The 25170-nt window shown below is 39.9% G+C and overlaps 2 protein-coding genes and 1 pseudogene across 2 annotated transcripts; 1 reads left to right on the forward strand and 2 right to left on the reverse strand.

Annotated features, from left to right (window-relative positions):
• Positions 1-236: 236 nt before the first annotated feature.
• LOC116874365 (olfactory receptor 10G9-like) lies at positions 237-1196 on the reverse strand. Its single transcript, XM_032869029.1, has one exon. It carries the CDS (start codon positions 1194-1196, stop codon positions 261-263), a length of 936 nt encoding a protein of 311 aa, XP_032724920.1. The 3' UTR covers positions 237-260.
• Positions 1197-16900: 15704 nt separating this feature from the next.
• Positions 16901-17836, forward strand: LOC116874366 (olfactory receptor 10G9). The gene has a single exon (XM_032869030.1). The coding sequence runs from the start codon at positions 16901-16903 to the stop codon at positions 17834-17836; it is 936 nt and encodes a 311-aa protein (XP_032724921.1).
• A 3204-nt stretch (positions 17837-21040) lies between these two features.
• Positions 21041-21588, reverse strand: LOC116874328 (annotated as a pseudogene).
• Between the last annotated feature and the right edge of the window lie 3582 nt (positions 21589-25170).

Here is a 25170-nt window from a genome sequence, read left to right on the forward strand (position 1 = left end):
CAACAAAATGGAACAAAAGATAGAGAAAAAATTCACAGGGAAAAATTTGATAGACCAAAACTTAGGCAAGTTCATCACCAATAAAATTTAATTCTGACTTTTAAAAAATTCCTCAGACAAACCTGTGAAACAAATATTTCTGAGTGGATGGTTTTGGAGAACATTTAACACTGAGAACTACACATGTATACGTTGCACCTTGGTGACCGAATTATATTAGTATTTTTTTAAGAAAAATGATGATATCTACTTTCCAGTGTTTATTTGCTCCGGGAAAATGTTACTATGTGTATAAGCTTCCATAGAGCTTTCTTCACTTCCTTGTTCCTCAGAGTGTACACCACAGGGTTTAGAAGGGGTGTCAGCACCATGTAGAAAACTGCCACAACCCCATCCACAGCATCCCGGGATCCTGGCCTCAGGTAAATGAAAACACAGGGAACAAAGAAACAAAGGACCACAATGCAGTGAGAGGCGCAGGTCTGAAAGGCTCTGTGTCTCCCTTCTGAGGTGCGGATCTTCAGGATGGACCAGACGATGGACACATAGGACAGCACTATCAAGAGAAAGCAGCCCGAGGCCACTACCCCAATGTTGACAAAGATCACCATCTCATTGACAGAGGTGTCTGCACAGGCCAGCTTGAGGATGGGAGGTCCATCACAGAAGTAATGCTGGATCTGGCTGGGCCCACAGTAGGGCAAACGGAATGTCAGTGTGGTCTGGACAGCAGAGTGCAGAGAGCCACTGAGCCACGTGCTGGTGGCCAGGAGGGCACATGTCCTCCCACTCATCATGCTGGCATACCTGAGTGGGTGACTGATGGCCAGGTAGCGGTCATAGGACATGACTGTGTAGAGGAAACACTCGGTGCTCCCCAGGAAGTGGAAGGAGTAGAGCTGGGCCACACAGCTCAGAAAAGAGATGGCCCTGCCTCCTGGCGATGCCAAGGTCATCAGCATTTTGGGCACAGTGACGGTGGAGAACCACATGTCAATGAAGGACAGGTTGGTCAGGAAGTAGTACATGGGGGTGTGGAGGTGGGAATCCACCTTGATCACCAGCAGGATGAGGAGGTTCCCCACCACAGTGAGTACATAGATCACCAAGAAGATTCCCAAGAGGGGAATGTCCATTGCTGGAGCATGGGGAAGACCCATGAGGAAGAACGTTGTGACGAGGCTCACGTTTGTCATTTCCACGCCTTTGGTACTTCTCCCTATGGGAATAGAGAGAGCACCCAGCATTTAACTGAAAACCGAAAACCCATTTTCATGTGTCAACTTTATCATCCATGGTAGATAGTTCTAGAGCTAAACTAAATTTTGCTTCTTATGAAACTTATTTGTTAAAGATGATAGAATGATTTCATCATCTTCTCTCTTCCTCTCTCTCTCTTTCTCTCTTTCTCTTGCCCACACAGATACACATGCATGCACAAACAGAAACACAGATAGAGATACATGTAGAAGAAAGTCATAGAAATCCATTGTATTAATCTCTAGTTATATATCATAAATGACCACACACTTAGCTGCTTAAAAACCATACAAATTTCTATTCTTACAGTGTTTGAGTCAGGTGAGCTGGATGTTTTGCTCAAGGTTGAAATCAGGATGTCAGCTAAGTCTGGAATCTCATCTGAAGCTTGGGTTTCTCTTCCAAGTCCACGGAGATTGTTGGCAGAATTCAGTTCCTTGCAGCTTTAGGACTGAGGCGTCTGTCTTTCTTGCTGGCTCTTAGCAGGGATCATCCCTCTTAGCTTTTGAGCCCACCCTCGTGTCCTAACCACCTGGCCATCTGATAACATGGTGGCTTACTTTTATAAAGCTGGTAGGAGAATCTGTCTCCAGTTTGCTGTGATGAAGCGTAGTGTAAGAATGCATCATAAGTGATATCCCATCATGATCTCAAGTCTCACCCACACAAAGGAGAGACGATTTAGCAGGGAATGTACACCAGGGGCAGCATTCAGGGGGACCTCTTGGAATTCTATTTTCTCTCCAGAGTTCATGGAAAAATTTAAAGAACCAAGTATTTAATTGCTGATAGCAACGCACACTTCAAAAGTCTTTGGTACACCTGAATAATTCCTTGGGGTCCTCATATGTAACTTTATAGTAGTATTCCCAGCTAGGAGATAAAAACTAAATAAGATAATAGTTGTAAAGTCCATAATAAAGTATCTGACAGTTGAGAACTTCACAAGAAATTGTAGTGAATCATACAAAACTGTTGCCTTCTGATACAGAGTTGCCTATGTATCTATCTATCATCTATCAATCTATCTACCTATGAACAGAGAGGGGGAATGAATGGAAGAATAAATTCTCTTTGTGTTGTAGAGACTTCTTAGTTTCGAAACTAGATCTTTGAGGAAGGCTTCATCACTGGTATTTGACTGGTGTCTCACTACAGCCATCACCAGCTTATAAAGGGATTTCCCTCAGAGGACGTGAGAAACTCACTCTATGATATGAGACCAGCTACCTTCCATATCATTCAGAATACCAAACTTGTACACTGCTGTCTCCTTGCTTCTCTTACACTAGACTTACAATATAAGCTTACATAATGGATTTTGTGAGGCTCTAAGAACATAAAATTTATACCTGTTCTCCCAAACACAATCCAAGGGCAGTTTTCTAACATATATCTTTCTATCCTAAATACCTAGATATTTAGGCTAATTTGGCTTTGTTAGAGATAATATCCCTCCCTCCATCTTCCACTCTCATACTCATAAGTTCAGGCAATGCCCTTACAGGAGAAGACATCTCCACCAAGGGTATGGCTCTTATTTAAGACCTACTATCTGAGACAGGAAGAACAGAACCAACATCAGAGGAAAGGATGTTGCCAGCTCGATGTCAAGAAAAGTTGGGATTCTATAAAATGAAAATTGAGACAGAATTGATATTTTTAAAATTTAACCCAAATTCGTGTTGAGTTCATGATAATTATTAATTATTCTTTGAGGAAAACTGTGAAACCAGCTCCACAATATGAGAGAAGCCAGGATCTCTGATCCCAGCAAAGCTTAGACAAAATGTATCCCGTGTCTAGGCAATGTGGCTTAAGCTACATCTAAGCTAAAATTTTCATGGGTGAAGGAAAGTGGGAGATTCAGGCTTCCAGGTATGGAATGAATAAGCCATGGGAATGTAGGCCCAGCATAGGAAATAGAGTCGATGGTATTGTATAGTGACAGATGGTAGCTGCACTTGTGGTGAGCAGAGCATAAAGTACAGAGAATGTCAATTACTATGTTGTACACCTGAAAATTGTGTGACGTTGTGTGTCAAACATACAAGCACACACAAAAAATGTTAATCTATATTTTTCCAATAGGAGAATAAATAACAGAAACAAAATTATCATAATCACCTATATGGATATCATAATTCAAAAACTGGTACAAATGTATCTGAAGTTTCTACTTTACCAGTGGGATCCCATACCCAAGACATCTTCATATTCACATTAGATGAAATATGAACATTTTCATCAGGTGAATTGCAAAGTAGACTAAGATTTATCAATTAGAGGTGTCAATGTTTCATTTGTTTGTCCATTTTGCAACAATTTTGTGCTTCTTTGTAGGTTTTTAATTAATAATTGTGTGTGTGTGTGTGTGTGTAAAGAGAGAGAGAAACAGGCAGACAGACAGAGATGGGATACAGAGACATAGACAGAGATAGTGACAACCTGAGACTTGATAACCCAATGTAAGATGATGTCTAACAATGCCCAAGCATCTTACCTCTCAGTGGAAGTTGAAGAGGGAAAGCAGGAAGACTAAGAAAAATCTACCATTTTAAGAACTCACCTACAGTATGTGATTCATTTCAGTATAAATCTCATCCGTATTTTTTTCCTCCAATTTTTTACTATTTATGTCGAGGCAGTAGTTTGCATGTTATTACTCAAAGAACAGTTACCTGTGATTCTTTGGTGAGAGTGGCTCTTTTCTAGTCAAAGACCCAACTAGCTGAAGTCCAGGGAATAGAACACACTCAGCCAGATGGGTAGGAGCTTAACTTGATGTAGTGTCTCAGGGGATAGATTCCTCTTGAGTCTTCAGGTTCCTTGATGAGCAGAAAAACAAGAAGAAGAGACTAATGAAAGGTTTTTAATAATCATGCATAGATGTCCCACTGTGTTTGCTTTTTGAATGCTCCTGAGAGGAGCTCATGTCTTTCTGATACTTGTATTTACACCTAAGAGGAAGGAAGAAGGACCTAGTTCCCTTTTCCCTCAACTGTGATGCAGATAAACACAAAACTGTTGGCTCTCAACTTAAACTTGTCCAGAATCCATAAACAGTCACCACCTGTCCCCACGCTCCATCTCAATGCAACTCTCTCTTCCAACACCTTTTTAAGCTGTGTTAAAACCATCGAAATTCCTAAAAAATTTTATTGTTTAGAGTTTTTTTTTAAAAAAAGACTTTATTTATTTATTTGAGAAAGAGAGAGAGCTTGAGAGGGGAGAAGGTCTGAGTGGGAAGCAGACTCCCCGTGGAGCTGGGAGCCCAATGTGGGGATGTGGGACCGGAGCCTGATGTGGGACTCGATCCCGGGACTCTGGGATCATGACCTGAGCTGAAGGCAGTTGCTCAACCAATTGAGCCACCCAGGCACCCATTGTTTAGAGTTCCAGAGTGACTTTGCTGAAGGAAATATCTAAGGATATATAACTATTTCCCAGCTGTATATATAATAGGTTGCATTGCTGTCATAACTTTTATGGTCTTATAAGCAAGGGTAAACACTTGATATAGTAAAGTCATTCTTAATTTGCAAATAAGCTTTTCACAAACAGTATTGAATTCTTTGTTTTGAGGTAACAGTGCTTTCTCCCACATAGTGTTGGTACAAATCTGTATAGTTACAGCGCCTTCTTTAGGAAAGCAATATAAGAGTAGTTATTGAATATGCAGATCTATAACTGTATTGGAGATCTAGTGTTTGCACCAATGTTCACATTAACTATGAGCATAAGAGAGCCCTTGTAGTCCCCATTCTTGCTAGGACTTTGTATATTCACAGATGACACATTTTTCTCCAATCTTGAAAGCATAAATTTATGTATTATTGTAGGTTTTTTAAAAAAAGATTTATTTATCTACTTGAGAAAGAGAGAGTAGGAAGGAGAGGTAGAGGCAGAGGAAGAGAGAGAATCTCAAGCAGACTCCACTCTGACCATGGAGTCTGACCAGGTCTTGATCTCATGACCCTGAGATCATGACCTAAGCAAAAATGAAGAGTTGGATGCTTAACCGACTGAGCTACCTAGACACTCCTATTACTGTAGTTTTAATATGCATTTCCATGATTTCCAAAGAGGTTGAGCATAGTTTTTTTTTTTTTTTTTACTTTTTCAACATTTCTGGCTTTCCATTTCTCTGAAAACTCTATTATCTGACTTTTGCCTATTATATTTATTTCTTTTTACGTTTTGATTTATATATTTTTCAATACTGCAACTAATACTTTCTTTTTTTTTAAATCATTTTTTAAAATTTATTTTCAGCATAACAGTATTCATTGTTTTTGCACCACACCCAGTGCTCCATGCAATCCGTGCCCTCTCTAACACCCACCACCTGGTTCCCCCAACCTCCCACGCCCCACCTCTTCAAACCCTTCAGATAGTTTTTCAGAGTCCATAGTCTCTCATGGTTCACCTCCCCTTCCAATTTCCCCCAACTCCCTTCTCCTCTCTAACTCCCCATGTCCTCCATGTTATTTGTTATGCTCCACAAATAAGTGAAACCATATTATAATTAACTCTCTCTGCTTGACTTATTTCACTCTGCATAATCTCTTCCAGTCCTGTCCATGTTGCTACAAAAGTTGGGTATTCATCCTTTCTGATGGAGGCATAATACTCCATAGTGTATATGGACCACATCTTCCTTATCCATTCATCCGTTGAAGGGCATCTTGGTTCTTTCCACAGTTTGGCGACTGCTATAGACATTGGGGTCCAGATGGCCCTTCTTTTCACTACATCTGTATCTTTGGGGTAAATACCCAGTAGTGCAATTGCAGGGTCATAGGGAAGTTCTATTTTTAATTTCTTGAGGAATCTCCACACTGTTCTCCAAAGAGGCTGCACCAACTTGCATTCCCACCAACAGTGTAAGAGGGTTCCCCTTTCTCCACATACCCTCCAACACATGTTGTTTCCTGTCTTGCTAATTTTGGCCATTCTAACTGGTGTAAGGTGATATCTCAATGTGGTTTTAATTTGAATCTCCCTGATGGCTAGTGATGATGAACATTTTTTCATGTGTCTGATAGCCATTTGTATGTCTTCATTGGAGAAGTGTCTGTTCATATCTTCTGCCCATTTTTGATATGATTATCTGTTTTGTGTGTGTTGAGTTTGAGGAGTTCTTTATAGATCCTGGATATAAGCCTTTTGTCTGTACTGTCATTTGCAAATATCTTCTCCCATTCTGTGGGTTGTCTCTTTGTTTTGTTGACTGTTTCCTTTGCTGTGCAGAAGCTTTTGATCTTGATGAAGTCCCAAATGTTTATTTTGGCTTTTGTTTCCTTTGCCTTTGGAGACATATCTTGAAAGAAGTTGCTGTGGCTGATATCAAAGAGATTACTGCCTATGTTCTCCTCTAGGATTCTGATGGATTCCTGTCTCACGTTCAGGTCTTTTATCCATTTTGAGTTTATCTTTGTGTACGGTGTAAGAGAATGGTCGAGTTTCATTCTTCTACATATAGCTGCCCAGTTTTCCCAGCACCATTTATTGAAGAGACTGTCTTTTTTCCACTGTATATTTTTTCCTGTTTTGTCGAAGATTAACTGACCATAGAGTTGAGGGTCCATATCTGGGCTCTCTACTCTGTTCCACTGGTCTATGTGTCTGTTTTTATGCCAGTACCATGCTGTCTTGGTGATCACAGCTTTGTAGTAAAGCTTGAAATCAGGTAATGTGATGCCCCCAGTTTTATTTTTGTTTTTCAACATTTCCTTAGCGATTTGGGGTCTCTTCTGGTTCCATACAAATTTTTGGATTATTTCCTCCAGCTCTTTGAAGAATACTGGTGGAATTTTGATCAGAATGGCATTAAAAGTATAGATTGCTCTAGGCAGTATAGACATTTTAACAATGTTTATTCTTCCGATCCAAGAGCATGGAATGGTCTTCCATCTTTTTGTGTCTTCTTCAATTTCTTTCATGAGTGTTCTGTAGTTCCTCGAGTACAGATCCCTTACCTCTTTGGTTAGGTTTATTCCCAGGTATCTTATGGTTCTTGGTGCTATAGTAAATGGAATTGATTCTCTAATTTCCCTTTCTGTATTTTCATTGTTAGTGTATAAGAAAGCCACTGATTTCTGTACATTGACTTTGTATCCTGCCACGTTACTGAATTGCTGTATGAGTTCTAGTAGTTTGGGGGTGGAGTCTTTTGGGTTTTCCATATAAAGAATCATGTCATCTGCGAAGAGAGAGAGTTTGACTTCTTCATTGCCAATTTGGATACCTTTTATTTCTCTTTGTTGTCTGATTGCTGTTGCTAGGACTTCTAATGCTATGTTGAACAAGAATGGTGAGCGTGGGCATCCTTGTCGTGTTCCTGATCTCAAGGGGAAAGCTGCAAGCTTTTTCCCATTGAGGATGATATTTGCTGTGGGTTTTTCATAGATAGATTTGATGAAGTTCAGGAATGCAGGAAATATTAAGGGGGATTCTATAAAAGAGGAAAATCCTAAGAATAGCATTGAACAGAAATATAGAGACAATCTACAGAAAGAAAGACTTCAAAGGTAACACGATGTCAATAAAAATGTATCTATCAATAATCACTCTCAATGTGAATGGCCTAAATGTGCCCATAAAATGGCACAGGGTTGCAGACTGGATAAAATGACAGGACCCATCCATATGTTGTCTACAAGAGACCCAATTTGAACCTAAAGATACACCCAGACTGAAAGTGAAGGGATGGAGAAGCATCTTTCATGCCAGTGGGCCTCAAAAGAAGGCTGGGGTAGCAATTCTCATATCAGATAAATTAGATTTTAAACTAAAGACTGTAGTCAGAGATACAGAAGGACACTACATCATTCTTAAAGGGACTATCCACCAGGATGATCTAACAATTGTAAATATCTTTGCCCCCAATATGGGAGCACCCAATTACATAAGAAAACTATTAATCAAGATAAAGAGTCATATTGATATGAATACATTAATAGTAGGAGATCTTAACATACCTCTCTCAGAAATAGACAGATCATCGAAGCAGAAAATCAATAAAGAAACAAGAGCATTGAATGAGACATTGGACCAGATGGACCTCATAGATATATACAGAACATTCCACCCTAAAACAACAGAATACTCATTTTTCTCAAGTGCACATGGAACCTTCTCAAGAATAGACCACATACTGGGTCACAAATAGGGACTCAACCGATACCAAAAGACTGAGATTATTCCCTGCATATTCTCAGATCACAATGCTTTGAAACTGGAGCTCAATCACAAGGAAAAGTTCGGAAGGAACTCAAACACCTGGAAACTAAAGACCATCTTGCTTAAGAATGCTTGGATCAATGAGGAGATCAAAGAAGAACTGAAACAATTCATGGAAACCAATGAGAATGAAGACACTTTGGTCCAAAACCTATGGGATACAGCAAAGGCAGTCCTAAGGGGGAAATACATAGCCATCCAAGCCTCCCTCAAAAAACTGAAAAATCCAGAACACAGCAGCTGTCTCTACACCTTAAAGAACTGGAGAATCAACAACAAATCAAACCAACTCCACACATAAGAAGGGAAATAATCAAGATTAGAGCTGAGATCAATGAGGTAGAAACCAGAGATACAGTAGAATGTATCAATGAAACTAGAAGCTGGTTTTTTGAAAGAATCAATAAGATCAATAAACCATTGGCCACACTAATCCAAAAGAAAAGAGAGAAAGCCCAAATTAATAAAATTATGAATGACAAGGGAGAGATCACAACTAACACCAAGGAAGTAGAAACAATCATCAGAAGTTATTATCAACAGTTATATGCCAATAAGCTAAGCAACCTAGATGAAATGGATGCATTCCTGGAAAACTATAAACTCCCCAAATTGAACCAGGAAGAAATCAACAACCTAAATAGACCAAAATCTAGTAATGAGATTGAAGCAGTGATCAAAAACCTCCCAAAAAACAAGAGCCCGGCACCTGACGGATTCCCTGGAGAATTCTACCAAACTTTCAAAGAAGAAATAACACCTATTCTCCTGAAGCTGTTTCAAAAAATTGAAGCAGAAGGAAAACTTCCAGACTCTTTCTATGAAGCCAGCATTACCCTGATCCCCAAACCAGGCAAAGACCCTACCAAAAAGGAGAATTTCAGACCAATATCACTGATGAATATGGATGCTAAGATTCTCAACAAGATCCTAGCAAACAGGATCCAACAGCACATTAAAAAGATTATCCACCATGGCCAGGTGGGATTCATTCCTGGGCTACAAGGATGGTTCAACTTTCGCAAATCAATCAATGTGATAGAACAAATTAATAAGAAAAGAGAGAAGAACCACATGGTCCTCTCAATTGATGCAGAAAAAGCATTTGACAAAATCCAGCATCCGCTCCTGATTAAAACGCTTCAAAGTATAGGGATAGAGGGAACATTTCTGAACTGCAACTAATACTTTCTATTTTCTCTTTAGTTTATGCATAGTAAGCATTTTCTCTCAATGCACAACTTACCCTTTCTCTGTCTTTAGAATGTTTTTGGTAATTTGACCAAATCAAGATGAAGAATTTCTACTCAATTCTTTTTGTGTCTTTTTAAGTGTTTATCTAAATTTCAGTTAGTTAACATACAGTGTAATAGCTTCGGGTGTACAATTTAGTGATTTAACACCTACATACAACACCCAGTGCTCATCACAAGTGCCCTCTTCAATCCCCATCACCTTATGATCCAGCGATTGTACTACCCAGAGGATATAAAAATACTGATTCAAAGGGGCACATGTATCCCGATATTTTTAATAGCATTATCAAAAATAACCAAATTATGGAAAGAGCCCAAATGTCCATTGACTGATGAATAGAAAAAGATGTGATATATATATATATATATATATATATATATATATATCTCAGTCATAAAAAGCAATGAAATATTTGTCTTTTATTTAGCTATTTATTTATTTATTATTAACATATAATATATTATTAGCCCTAGGGGTACAGGTCTGTGAATCGCCAGGAATATTTGTCTTTTATTTTTTTATTTTTTAAAAAGATTTTATTTATATATTTGACAGACAGAGATCACAAGTAGGCAGAGAGGCAGGCAGAGAGAGAGAGGAGGAAGCAGGCTCCCCACGGAGCAGAGAGTCCGATGTGGGGCTTGATCCCAGGACCCTGGGATCATGACCTGAGCCAAAGGCAGAGGCTTTAACCCACTGAGCCACCCAGGCGCCCAGGAATATTTGTCTTTTAAAGAGAATTTTTCTACACCACAATTTTATTTATTCAAAGCTAATTTTTATCACATATGTGACAGGTACAATTTTGGATCTTTCTTTTTGTGTAATGATTTATCTGTAGTGACTTGCCCACCCATGAACACACCGGGTATTATGTGTTGACTATACTGGTGACATCATGCTAATAGGAGCTGGTGTGTGGGAAATAGAACATAGCCCAGATGCCCTAGAAATTCATATGTGAACTGCATTGTGGGAGTCGAGCCTACAGAAAAAACTGCCACCTCGGTGACATTTCTGGCCATCTAGTTGCCTTGCGGTGAGTTAAGCTAGTCCACAAATCTGGTCCAATTTGACAATGTTCAGCAATGTCAGCTCATACTGTGTTCAAGTTTCTTTTTATTTCATTTACTCCTGAAATACTAAACAAGTAGTTCAAAAGATTTATGTGACAGACTGACATAGGGTAAAGGACTTGACTTCCTCTGGTGTCCCTACTTCCACGGTGAGGGGGAGCTCTCCAAGGTTTCATTTCCTTGGCACATTAAGTGATGAAAAGTATCTGGCTGTCATACAACACAAAACTGTCAAATTACAGGTTTTTATCCCCTTGCTGAAAAAATACTTGCACTAACATACAAGGCAGTAATTTTTCTACTCTGCCCTCTTCCTTACCCAGACAGTGAATCCAGGTAATTCTATGAGAATTCCTGCATATAACTACATCTAGATGTAAAAATTAATCATAAGAGTACAGCATAAATTGGCAAGATCAGTAAGTGTTTTGTCTTGCAGAAACAATGTTGTGATTCATCCCATTGACGACACTGACATGCTGAGTGTCCTGATGAGACAATGTGAGGAAGAAGACAGAAGTCCTTAATGTCAGCTATTCCCTCATAACGAGTTGCAAAATAAGTCTTGTACCTTTGACATGTATTTCTACATTGCTTTGGTATGTGTGTGTTTCCATATTTTATTTTCCTCCCCCCATTCAGTCCATTATTATATCTAGGATGTGTTCATGGTAATTTTACTGTTTTGTCCATAGGGCACACGATGTTGAACTAGACTTGCCTCAGAACCAATGATAGAGTTGGATCTGGATGGAATAAATGGGGATTTTTCAGAACGGCTCCGTGTGTGAAGGGAGTGACACGAGGCATACAGTCATGCTGTAGTTGGTGCTGACATCGTGTGTGTGTAAGTAGGCAGGGAAGGATGTATAAAGATGGTGTGCAGTCATTGCAGTGCACAGCCATGGATCTTTACTGGCATACTTATTTGTTCACAGGTTGGCTGTGTCTCATTTAAGCCCTCTTCCTGTAATTGGGGCTGCATTTTGCTATAGAAACAGCAGTACCAGATGCTTTCCCATTCCCTCCAGCAAATAGGGACACAGACATGGGATCTAGACTTGAGCAATCGCTATGTCAACTTAGACTTTGGGTCAGAAGCAAGGGCAGTAAAAGGCACATGAGAGAGAGGATGATTCAGAGGATGGCCATGACAGGGTTAACAACACAGAGATTGGAAAGGCAGGGTGACAGCATCCTGCAGGGTGGTAAGGGGTTCATGCCTGGGGTGATAGTAAGCCGCTGTGGACTGGAGCCCTCCATGAAATGTCAGTGGGCCGTCGTCACATATTAGGCATGATTTTGCAATAATTCTGCCTGTTCCTGTTTCCTGTTCCTCCTCCAAGTTTGATTCATTGGTTTTTCTAGGGCTTTGTTACATGAGTGTGTGTGTGTGTGTGTGTGTGTGTGTGTGTGTATGGGGGAAACGTGTTTCCACTGACATGTAAATTTTTGTTTAGCTAACTTTTTTTTTTAAGCTATTGTGGACATCAATGCAAGTCAATAGATCAATATCCAAATCTTTAATTTTCTGGTTTCTTTAGGCATATAACAAAGGTGTATAATTTAAATCGACCAGTTTATATCATATATGCTATACTTCTGTTCTCATCTTTAATTTTTTTGTCCTTTTTTCAATACTACCTCTCAACTGTAGATTTAATAATCTCATTTTTATCCTTCTTCTCCTTAATCTATACTCCTACAATGTACAAATTGTCATTGTTTTCTTTATAAAGATGGCACAAGGCTAACATCACTTCTGTGCATTAAAGAAAATATCCTGCAAAAGCCACTCAGAGTTAACTGGTGCAGTTATAACTGCTTAATATTTCATGATGTAGCAGCACGATGATTTATTCAACCCTTTCTCTGTAAGGATATTTAAACCCTCTCTGTAACAATATTCACTTGCTTTTCAGTTGTTTTGTCACTAGAAACCATGTATGAACACAGACTTCATTCATTTATGTATTTATTTATGTATTTATTTATTTATATTATTTTAATCTCTACACCCAACATGCGGCTTGAACTCATGACCCCAGATCAAGTGTCACAGACTCATCCGACTGAGCCAGCAAGGCTCCCCAAAGCACATGTTTGAATAAAGACACTTATGACTGGTGCTTTTATAATCATGAATAGATTCCTGAATTGAATTACCGGAATTAAGTGTATATGTATTCTTAACTTCAACTACTGTCCTATTGCTTTCCTAAAGAAGGCTCTGTAACTGCATACATTTGTACAAACACTATGTGCGAGGAAGCTTTCTTCTTCATCCAAGTCAGCAATAAATATTGATATTAGTAACTGGAATTAGTTACCTTAATTAGTAAATGTCCTGACAAACCAATAAGAAAAGACTATTTCCTCAAAACAAAGAAATCAATACTGTTCATGAAAAGCTTATTTACAAATTAAGAACAACTTTAATATATCAAGTGTTTATACTTGCTTATAAGACCATAGAAGTTATGAGAGCAATGCAACCTATTATGTATACAGCTGGGAAATAGTTATGTATCCTTAGGTATTTCTTATGCAGAGTCACTCTAAAACTCTAAGCAACAAAAAAGTTTTAGGAATTTAGGTATTTTAAACTCAGCTTAAAAAAGTAGTGGAAGAGAGAGTTGCCTTGAGATGGAGAGTGGGGACAGGTGGTGACTATGTATGGATTCTGGACAAGTTTAAGTTGAGAGCCCATAGTTGTGTCTTTATCTGCATCACTGTTGAGGGAACAGGGTAATTAGGTCTCCCTTCCTTCCTCTTAGGTATAAATACAAGTTTCAGAAAGACATGAAATTTTCTCAGGAGGGTTCAAAAAGCAAACACAATGGGACATCTATGCATGATTATTAAAAACCTTTCATTAGTCTCTTGCTCTTGTTTTTCTGCTCATCAAGGAACCTGAAGACTCAAGAGGAATCCTTCCCCTGGGTCACCAAATCAAGTTAAGCTTCTATCCATCTAGCCATCTTCCTTTCATTCCCTGAACTTCAACTATTTGAGTCCTTGGATAGAAATGAGCCACTCTCACCAAAGAATCATAGATATATCTGTTCTTTGAGTGATAACTTGCAAACTACTGCCTTGACAATGATAGTAAAAAATTGGAAGAAAAAAAACCAGCTGAGTTTTATATTAAAATGAATCACATACTGTAAGGTGAGTTCTTAAAATGGTAGATTTCTCTTAGTCTTCCTGCTTTCCTTTTTGAACTTCCCCTGGGAGGTAAGATGCTTGGGCATTGTTAGACATGCCTCTACATTATGTTACTAAGTCTTTCTGTCTCCATCTGTCTTTTTCTCCTCGCTACACAGACACACACACACACACACACACACACAGAGTGACACCATAATTGATAGTCCTGTGTTAAATCTTAGTCTACTTTGCAATTTATCTGATGAAAAGGGCTCATATTTCAATTAATCTGAATACGAAGATATCCTGGATATGGGATCCCAATGGTAAAATAGCAATGTCAGATACCTATTTGTATCATTATTTGTATCATTATTTCAATTCTGATATCCATACAGCTATGATTATGATAATTCTGTCTCTGTTATTTATTCTCTTATTTGAAAAATATGATTTCAAAATCTTTTTGTGTGTAGTTGATACATTGTTGCACTATTTTCAGGTATATAATATACTGACTCAGCTTCTCTGTACTTTATGCTCTGCTTACCACAAGGGAAGCTACAATCTGTCACCATACAACACTGTGACATTACCATTGATTCTATTTCCTATCCTGTGCCTTTACTCCCATGGCTTATTCATTCCATACCTGGAAACCTGAACCTCCCACTCTCCTTCACCCATAAAAATTACAGTTTAGATGTAGCTTAAGCCTCCTTCACCCATAAAAATTACAGTTTAGATGTAGCTTAAGCCACATTGTCTAGACATGGGAAACATTTTGTCTAAGCTTTGCTGGGATCAGAGATCCTGGCTTCTCTCATATTGTGGAGCCAGTTTCATAGTCATCCCTCAAAGAATAATTAATAGGGCACCTGGGTGGCTCAGTGGGTTAAATCTCTGCCTTCGGTTTGGGTCATGGTCTTGGAGTCCTGGGATCAAGTCCCGCATCGGGCTCTCTGCTCAGCAGGGAGCCTCCTTCCCCCTTTCTCTCTGCCTGCTTGTGATCTTTCCCTCTGTCAAATAAATAAATAAATAAATAAATAAATAAAATCTTAAAAAAAAGGAATAATTAACAACAATTCTGAACTCAAAGCTAATTTGGATTAAAAATCAATTCAGCCTGCCTTTTCTTGACATTTCTTTACATCAAGCTGGCAACATCCTTTCCTCTGGTGTTGGTTCTGTTCTTCCTGTCTCAGGTAGTAGGTCTTAAATAAGAGCCATATCCTTGATGGAGATGTCTTCTCCTATAAGGGCATTGCCTGAATTTATGAGTATGAGAGTGGAAGATGGAGAGAGGGATATTATCTCTAACAAAGCCATGTTCATCTAAATATCTAGATATTTGTGACAGAAGGTTATATGTTAGAAAACTGTCAGTGGATTATGTTTGGGAGAACAGGTATAAATTATATGTTCCTAGAACCTCATAAAGGATAGCCTATTGTAAACAGAGTATGGAGCCAACAGTGTACAAGGCTTGGTATTTTCTGGATCAGACAGAAGATTGCAGGAATCATGTCACAGCATTGAGTTTCTCAAACTCCCCTGAGGGAACTCCCTTTATAAGCTGGTGATGGCTGTAGTGAGACATCAGTCAAATACCAGTGATGAACCCTTCCTCAAAGATCTAGTTTTGAGGGGTGCCTGGGTGGTTCACTGGGTTAAAGCCTCTGCCTTTGGCTCAGGTTATGATCCCAGGGTCTTGGGATTGAGCCCTGCATTGGGCTCTCTGCTCAGTGGGGAGCCTGCTTCCCCCACCTCCTGCCGCCCTCTCTGACTCCTTGTGATCTCTGTTAGTCAAATAAATAAATAAAATCTTTAAAAAAGGTCTAGTTTTGAAATTGAGATGTTTCTATGACACAAAGACAATTTATTCTCCCTCTCATTCCCCCACTCTGGTAGATTGGTACATAGATAGATATTGGTAGATACAGATACGAAGCCGGTTCTGTATCACAAGGCAATTTTGTATGATTCATTATCATTTGTTGAGCAGCTATCAAGTGCCAGACACTTTATTAGGGACTTCAAATCTACTGTCTTATTTAATACTTATAATGTCTCAGCTGATATTACTACTGCTGAGTTACCTATGAGGACCCCAGAGAATTATTCAGCTATGCTGTAGACTTTTGAAGTGTGCAGCCCTATCAGCAATTAAATTCTTGGTTCTTAAGTTTCCACATAAACGCTGGAGAGAAAATAGAGTTCCAAGAGGTCCCCCTGATTGCTGCCCCCTGGTAAACACTCCTTGATAAATCACCTCCCCTTGGGTGCGAGCGAGACCTGAGACTGTGACGGGATATCACTTGTGATGCATTTTGTTACATCACACTTTGTCACAGAAAACTGGAGACAATTTCTTCTACTGGCCTTGAAGCAGTAAGCTGCCATGGTATCAGATGGCGGGGGGGTTAGGACCTGGGGGTGGGCTCTACAGCTGAGGGCGAAGATTCCTACTAACAGCTAGAAAGCCAAACACCTCAGTCCCAAGCCTCAGATGAAATTCCAGACTCAGATGACATCCTGATTTCAGCCTTGAGCAGAACACCCAGCTCACCTGACTCAAACACTGTAAGAATGGAAATTTGCATTGTTTTGTGTTGCTAAATTCGTCATCATTTATGACACATAACCAGAAGTTATACAATGGATTTCTATGGCTTTATGCTGCATAGATCTGTGTGTGCCTCATTGGTGTGTGCATGTGTTTGTGGGTGTGCAAGAGACAGAGAGAGAAAAAGAGAGAGAAAGAGAGGATGATGATGAAGCAAGTTGAGTATAACTCTTGCATTATCTGCCAGGGATGATGAAGTTGACACATGAAAATGGGTTTTCAGTTTTCAATTAAATGCTAGGTGCTCTCTCTATTCCCATAGGGAGAGGTACCAAAGGCGTGGAAAATGACAAACGTGAGCCTCGTCACAACGTTCTTCCTCATGGGTCTTCCCCATGCTCCAGCAATGGACATTCCCATCTTGGGAATCTTCTTGGTGATTTATGTACTCACTGTGGTGGGGAACCTCCTCATCCTGCTGGTGATCAAGGTGGATTCCCACCTCCACACCCCCATGTACTTCTTCCTGACCAACCTGTCCTTCATTGACATGTGGTTCTCCACCGTCACTGTGCCCAAAATGCTGATGACCTTGGTATCGCCAGGAGGCAGGGCCATCTCTTTTCTGAGCTGCGTGGCCCAGCTCTACTCCTTCCACTTCCTGGGGAGCACCGAGTGTTTCCTCTACACAGTCATGTCCTATGACCGCTACCTGGCCATCAGTCACCCACTCAGGTATGCCAGAATGATGAGTGGGAGGACGTGTGCCCTCCTGGCCACCAGCACGTGGCTCAGTGGCTCTCTGCACTCTGCTGTCCAGACCACACTGACATTCCGTTTGCCCTACTGTGGGCCCAGTCAGATCCAGCATTACTTCTGTGATGCCCCTCCCATCCTCAAGCTGGCCTGTGCAGACACCTCTGTCAATGAGATGGTGATCTTTGTCAATATCGGGGTAGTGGCCTTGGGCTGCTTTCTCCTGATAGTGCTGTCCTATGTGTCCATCGTCTGGTCCATCCTGAAGATCCGCACCTCAGAAGGGAGACACAGAGCCTTTCAGACCTGTGCCTCCCACTGCATTGTGGTCCTTTGTTTCTTTGTTCCCTGTGTTTTCATTTACCTGAGGCCAGGATCCCGGGATGCTGTGGATGGGGTTGTGGCAGTTTTCTACACGGTGCTGACACCCCTTCTAAACCCTGTGGTGTACACTCTGAGGAACAAGGAAGTGAAGAAAGCTCTATGGAAGCTTATACACATAGTAACATTTTCCCAGAGCAAATAAACACTGGAAAGTAGATATCATAATTTTTCTAAAAAAATACTAATATAATTCAGTCACCAAGGCGCAACATATACATGTGTAGTTCTCAGTGTTAAATGTTCTTTCATGAGTGTTCTGTAGTTCCTCGAGTACAGATCCTTTACCTCTTTGGTTAGGTTTATTCCCAGGTATCTTATGGTTCTTGGTGCTATAGTAAATGGAATTGATTCTCTAATTTCCCTTTCTGTATTTTCATTGTTAGTGTATAAGAAAGCCACTGATTTCTGTACATTGACTTTGTATCCTGCCATGTTACTGAATTGCTGTATGAGTTCTAGTAGTTTGGGGGTGGAGTCTTTTGGGTTTTCCATATAACGAATCATGTCATCTGCGAAGAGAGAGAGTTTGACTTCTTCATTGCCAATTTGGATACCTTTTATTTCTCTTTGTTGTCTGATTGCTGTTGCTAGGACTTCTAATGCTATGTTGAACAAGAATGGTGAGAGTGGGCATCCTTGTCGTGTTCCTGATCTCAACGGGAAGGCTGCAAGCTTTTTCCCACTGAGGATGATATTTGCTTTGGGTTTTTCATAGATAGATTTGATGAAGTTCAGGAATGTTCCCTCTATCCCTATACTTTGAAGCGTTTTAATCAGGAGCGGATGCTGGATTTTGTCAAATGCTTTTTCTGCATCAATTGAGAGGACCATGTGGTTCTTCTCTCTTTTCTTATTAATTTGTTCTATCACATTGATTGATTTGCGAATGTTGAACCATCCTTGTAGCCCAGGAATGAATCCCACCTGGCCATGGTGGATAATCTTTTTAATGTGCTGTTGGATCCTGTTTGCTAGGATCTTGTTGAGAATCTTAGCATCCATATTCATCAGTGATATTGGTCTGAAATTCTCCTTTTTGGTAGGGTCTTTGCCTGGTTTGGGGATCAGGGTAATGCTGGCTTCATAGAAAGAGTCTGGAAGTTTTCCTTCTGCTTCAATTTTTTGAAACAGCTTCAGGAGAATAGGTGTTATTTCTTCAAAACCACCCACTCAGAAATATTTGTTTCACAGGTTTGTCTGAGGAATTTTTAAAAATCAGAATTAAAATTTATTGATGATGAACTTGCCTAAGTTTTGGTCTATCAAATTTTTCTCTGTGAATTTTTTCTCTATCTTTCATTTCATTTTGTTGAGCTACAATTGACATATAACATTGTTTTGCCTTCTTAAAAATTCTGTATTCTGCTTGGAACTCAGACACCAGGGTTGTTTTTGTCATCTACCTAACTTTGTAATATGCTTTTTAAAAAAATTTTTGCTTGAGGTTTATGTATACAACTTGGGAATTATACTCCTGAGCATAGTGTCCAAGGACAGAAGCAAATATCAGAGTCACTGATTCATGGTTGCAGCTGTGTGACTGCCTTCTCCATCACATCTGTGTTTGTGTGTGGATCCCCTCCACCTGGCACATCGTGACCATGTTCATTGCTCCCACACTGAAAGAGCTCTAAGCTCTGAGCAGCTCCTTAACTCTCCAGGTGGGTCTGTCAGGACAGGCTGTGGTGCTGACATGCTCCTCTCAGGAACTGCCAACAACTGCCACATTGCCAGGGTCCTGCAGTTTCCCAGGCTGGGTGAGGCAGATCAAGAGGAAGGTAAGGACAGAAGCCATTGGTCTCCACCACATATTCTGACCTTGATTTCCTGTGCTATCTGACCAGATGTCCACAGTTAGCACCAAACCATTCAACACTGAATTCTTTTACCGCAGCTGGAGGCAGCTGGTCGTCTGCCCAGGGAGCTCCTGCTCCTACCCTTTTAGAGTCTTGGAAATCCAGCTGTACCAAACTACAACCTGGTCTAGGACAGGAACACCCACACTGCAGGCTAGGGCCAATGATGTTTCCTATGTGGAAGGTAGAAAAATGAAAATATCTTTAAGTAACCTGTTCATGGGATTACATTTCTTTTACAAATCAGAAAAAAAAGGAAATGCTATACTTGCCCCCAAACAAAAGCAAATATTGTCTCAAGCTAGTTTTGAAATAATTCTGTGACCTGTACCTCAATTTTCCATCTCAAAAATGCCCCTCTCTCAAAATACTGTTATGAGGATTAAATGAATGTATAGAAGTGGTTTGAGTGATAGTGATTTATAATAAATATTTTTTGAAAAATTTTTTTATTTTTATTTATTTTTTTTATTTTTTGAAATTTTATTCATTCATTCATTCATTCAATTGAGAGAATGAAAGTCAGGATGGGATAACATTTTCAAAATGGGTATAAATAAGCGTCTTATCCTTTTTCAAAGTTATCACTATCAAATTATTTTGAGGGCTCTGGTTCCCGTGTTTGGATGCCCATATTATCACAGTGACCAGGGTGCATACATATTAGATCAAAGGAGACATTGGTGAAGCCCTACAGACTCGTTATCACTCTACTCCTCCAGTTTACCCACAGTCAGCAGGGGCCGTGGAAAGCCATAGTAGAATTTTGAAAATTGTGGAATTTGTGCGGCAAGTGTCAGGCGGTCAGATGCCCTACTGATAGCGCTTCAGATCATTAGATAGAAACAGAAGGCACAGGGCTCTCATGGAGTGAGCTGTGAGTGGCTGAGACATGGGAGGAATTCTATTTAGTTCTCCTCCAAAGGCTGTCTGCTGGCTGTATATTCATACGTGAGACAATGTGATATGAGGGTATTTGAAATCAGTAACAAAGTTTGACAATCATTCATAGGTGGACCACATTCTAAAATCAACACAGAAGAGCAAGGTCACAATGGGCCACCTGCTGTATGTTAATTACACATCACTGTCCCAGGCCAGTTTGCCCTGTGACCTCAGCTCTCTGACGGGTCCAAGAAAAGCCTTGATTTTCAGTGTATCCCAATTCGCCTTGTTTTAATAAGACGAGGGACAGCTTTCAACTCTTTACATGTTGGAGATGAAACCAGAAGTCTCAAATCATGACTTTTAAAGTTCAAGAACAGAACATTATTTTTAATGATACAATAGTTACTAAGATTTGCTTATAGGTCTGATTTTTTCAACTTTCTATACCTTTCTATATCTCAAATGCTCATTTCTGGATGAGTTTTATTATCGTGTTGTATATTTTGAAGTTACTTGACATGGTTGCAGTAGTGGTAGAAAGAAACTTCCCACTTTTTAATGTCTCTAAATGTTATTATTTCACACTCATATTTGACAGCTACTCAGTATTCAATCATACAGAAGTAATGCTGGATCTGGCTGGGCCCGAGGTAGGGCAGATGGAATGACAGTGTGGTCTGGACAGCAGAATGCAGAGAGCTACTGAGCCACGTGCTGGTGGCCAGGAGGGCACACGTCTTCCCACTCATCATGCTGGCATACCTGAGTGGGTGACTGATGGCCAGGTAGAGGTCATAGGACATGACTGTGTAGAGGAAACACTCGGTGCTCCCTAGGAAGTGGAAGAGTAGAGCTGGGCCACACAGCTGGGAAAGGAGATGGCCCTGCCTCCTGGCGATGCCAAGGTCATCAGCATTTTGGGTACAGTGACGGTGGAGAACCACATGTCAATGAAGGACAGGTTGGTCAGGAAGTAGTACATGGGGGTGTGGAGGTGGGAATCCACCTTGATCACCAGCAGGATGAGGAGGTTCCCCACCACAGTGAGTACATAAATCACCAAGAAGATTCCCAAGAGGGAGATGTCCAGTGCTGATGCATGGGGTCGACCCATGAGGAAGAATGTTGTCACTATGCTCATGTTGGTCATTTCTTTTCATATATGGAGCTCTGTCCTTACTGGAAAGAAAGCAAACACAACATTTACTGAGATCATATATCATGGTAACTGCATTTTCACTGATAGAAAACACAAGATGTAATTGTCATTTATGTGTTACATGGCATTTTCACTTTCATGGGGCTTTGAGGAGGATTGGTCACTTCCTTATCACAGTACCCCAATCAGCCAAGTAGAAAAGAGGGGTAAATTGCATATTTTATTTTCTGTAGAATTAGAAAAGTTATACTAGAAGCAGCAACTTTCCAGAGTTGGCATGCTCTTCCATGGGTAAGTCTTTACCCAGACTTCTCTCTCTCTCCCTTTTCCTCTCTAACCACCCTCCCCACACAAAGTACACACAAGCACATGCACACATGTGTACAAACTACAGCCCTATAGACAGATGCAGTCTGTCATCATCAGAGGATTTCCACTATAAATACAGATTTCTAAAGAAAGCTTCATCCATAATGGCTGAGAAAACTGCCCTCATAAAGCTCCCTGAGAAGCAGCAGCTGTGTCAGGGCGGGACCTCAGAAAGGACTTAGCCTCACGGGTTCATCTGCTCGATGCAAAGCAATGATCATAGCCCCCTAACCAGTTGTGAAATCTTACCCCAACCTGATGCATAATGGTCCGAGTACTGTCCTGTTCCCTACCTCCTCTCATCCTATGTTCATTTCTATTTATAAATTTTATTATTCCTCATCCTCCTTCTGAAGTATCATCAGATCATGTCAGAATGTATTTTGAGGGGCCATGAAGCATTACATTTGATTAATTAGTAAAGAAGTCCAAACGGCATGCTTGGGTTTTGAGTTCCAAGACAGAATATTTATATTTGCTATAAAACAGACACCAATGTTCTTTTAAAAATAAAGGGAAAATATGTAGTCTTAAATAATGTTTATGTTTTCTAGGATTTCATTATTCCAGGGCTCAGACAGCAGTTTCCTTCCTTCTTCCCTCCCTCTCTCCTTTCTCTTTCTCTCTTTCTTTTGAGTGATCTGAAGGTCCTTGAAAATATACATTGAATGAGAAAACACATAAAGAGGGATGAAGAAATGAAGAGGAATCTGGTTCAACATTTGGAACTCTCTGATAGAAAAAGAGCATTTCTTTACCAATTTCTAAGATTCTTCTGCCATATAGAGTCATGGCAGCGACAAGTCTCCATTCTGGTGTATCTGATAAAAACAGACTTTTTCTGTTGTTTCAGCTCAGAGTTGTAAATGTTACGTTTTATCAAGAAAGCACTCTATTCACTGTGATTTTATAGAAATTTGAGTGTTTCATAAAACCATGTAAAGCTCATCCTGCAGCCATGACTAAGCAGTATAAGCCAAAGCTGAAGAAGAAGAAAAGTAAAATGATGAATTCTCATCAATGAAAAGTGCTGAGGTTTTGCCAATTTTTGCTACTTACCAATTTTACAATGAAGTTTGGGTCATAAGGTAAAATTCAAAATTTAAAGAAACTCTCAGTCTTTGACAAGTAAGATGCTTGTTCTTCTTGAGAGACAAAACCACAGGAAGAACAAGCAATAGAAACAAACATTTTATTTTTTTTTTTAAAAAAAGATTTTATTTATTTATTTTTTTACATTTATTTTTTAAATTACTGTTCAGTGTACTAGAATTCATTGTTTATGCACCACACCCAGTACTCCATGCAATACGTGCCTCCACAATACCCACCACCAGGCTGGCCCAACTTCTCACCCCCCACACCTTCAAAATTCTCAGATTGTTTTTCAGAGTCCATAGTCTCTCATGGTTCATCTCCCCTTCCAATTTCCCCCAACTCCCTTCTCCTCTCCATCTCCCCATGTCCTCCATGTTAGTTCTTATGCACCACAAATAAGTGAAACCATATGATACTTGACTCTCTCTGCTTGACTTATTTCACTCAGCATAATCTCTTGCAGTTCCGTCCATGTTGCTACAAAAGTTGGATATTCATCCTTTCTGATGGAGGCATAATACTCCATAGTGTATATGGACCACATCTTCCTTATCCATTTGTCCGTTGATGGGCATCTTGGTTCTTTCCACAGTTTGGCGACCGTGGCCATTGCTGCTATGAACATGGGGGTCCAGATGGCCCTTCTTTTCACTACATCTGTATCTTTGGGGTAAATACCCAGTAGTGCAATTGCAGGGTCATAGGGTAGCTCTATTTTTAATTTCTTGAGGAATCTCCACACTGTTCCAAAGAGGCTGCACCAACTTGCATTCCCACTAACTGTGTAAGAGGGTTCCCTTCTCCACATCCTCTCCAACACATGTTGTTTCCTGTCTTGTTAATTTTGGCCATTCTAACTGGTGTAAGGTGATATCTCAATGTGGTTTTGATTTGAATCTCCCTGATGGCTAGTGATGATGAACATTTTTTCATGTCTGTTAGCCATTTGTATGTCTTCTTTGGAGAAGTGTCTGTTCATGTCTTCTGCCCATTTTTTGACATGATTATCTGTTTTGTGTGTGTTGAGTTTGAGGAGTTCTTTATAGTTCCTGGATATCAGCCTTTTGTCTGTACTGTCATTTGCAAATATCTTCTCTCATTCCGTGGGTTGCCTCTTTGTTTTGTTGATGGTTTCCTTTGCTGTGCAGAAGCTTTGGATCTTGATGAAGTCCGAAAAGTTCATTTTCGTTTTTGTTTCCTTTGCTTTTGGAGACATATCTTGAAAGAAGTTGCTGTGGCTGATATGAAGAGGTTACTGCCTATGTTCTCCTCTATGATTCTGATGGATTCCTGGCTCACGTTCAGGTCTTTTATCCATTTCAAATTTATCTTTGTGTACGGTGTAAGGGAATGGTCGAAATTCATTCTTCTACATATAGCTGTCCAATTTTCCCAGCACCATTGACTGAAGAGACTGTCTTTTTTCCACTGTATATTTTTTCCTGCTTTGAAGATTATTTGACCATAGAGTTGAGGGTCCATATCTGGGCTCTCTACTCTGTTCCACTGGTCTATGGTGTCTGTTTTTATGCAGTACCATGCTGTTTGTTTATTTATTTATTTATTTATTTGTCAGAGAGAGACACCGTGAGAGAGGGAACAGAAGCAAAGGGTGTGGGAGAGGGAGAAGCAGACTTCCTGCTGAGCAGGGAGCCCAATACTGGGCTCGAACCCAGGACCCTGGGATTATGACCTGAGGTGAAGACAGATGCTTAATGACTGAGCCACCAAAACAAACATTTTAAATAACAGACTTTAAAATGGATTTGACACCTCAGGAGATATTGCCTTGACCCTTGATTCTTCCTGGATGAGGATCATGCTTCTCCATGATGATAAATACTCAGAATGTTTTCCAAATGCCTTGTTTAGCTCGGTTTTATATATGACAGGCCAACATTCCAGAAAACATTTTATTTAGCAAAAAATTAATTTATTATTATTATTTATTAATTTATTTATTTCTAAGTAAGTAATCATGACACTCTGGGTTAGAAAATGCCTTGTCTTGGGAGGATATAGTTATGTTTTGTTTTGTTTTGTTCTTTCCTCTGATTTCTTCCTGAAATTCAAAGGTAGAAAATAAGGGCTTTCATATCAAAGGGA

This window comes from Lontra canadensis, unplaced genomic scaffold (genome assembly GCF_010015895.1).
Source record: "Lontra canadensis isolate GAN:19392208 unplaced genomic scaffold, GSC_riverotter_1.0 scaffold36, whole genome shotgun sequence".
Classification (NCBI taxonomy): domain Eukaryota; kingdom Metazoa; phylum Chordata; class Mammalia; order Carnivora; family Mustelidae; genus Lontra; species Lontra canadensis.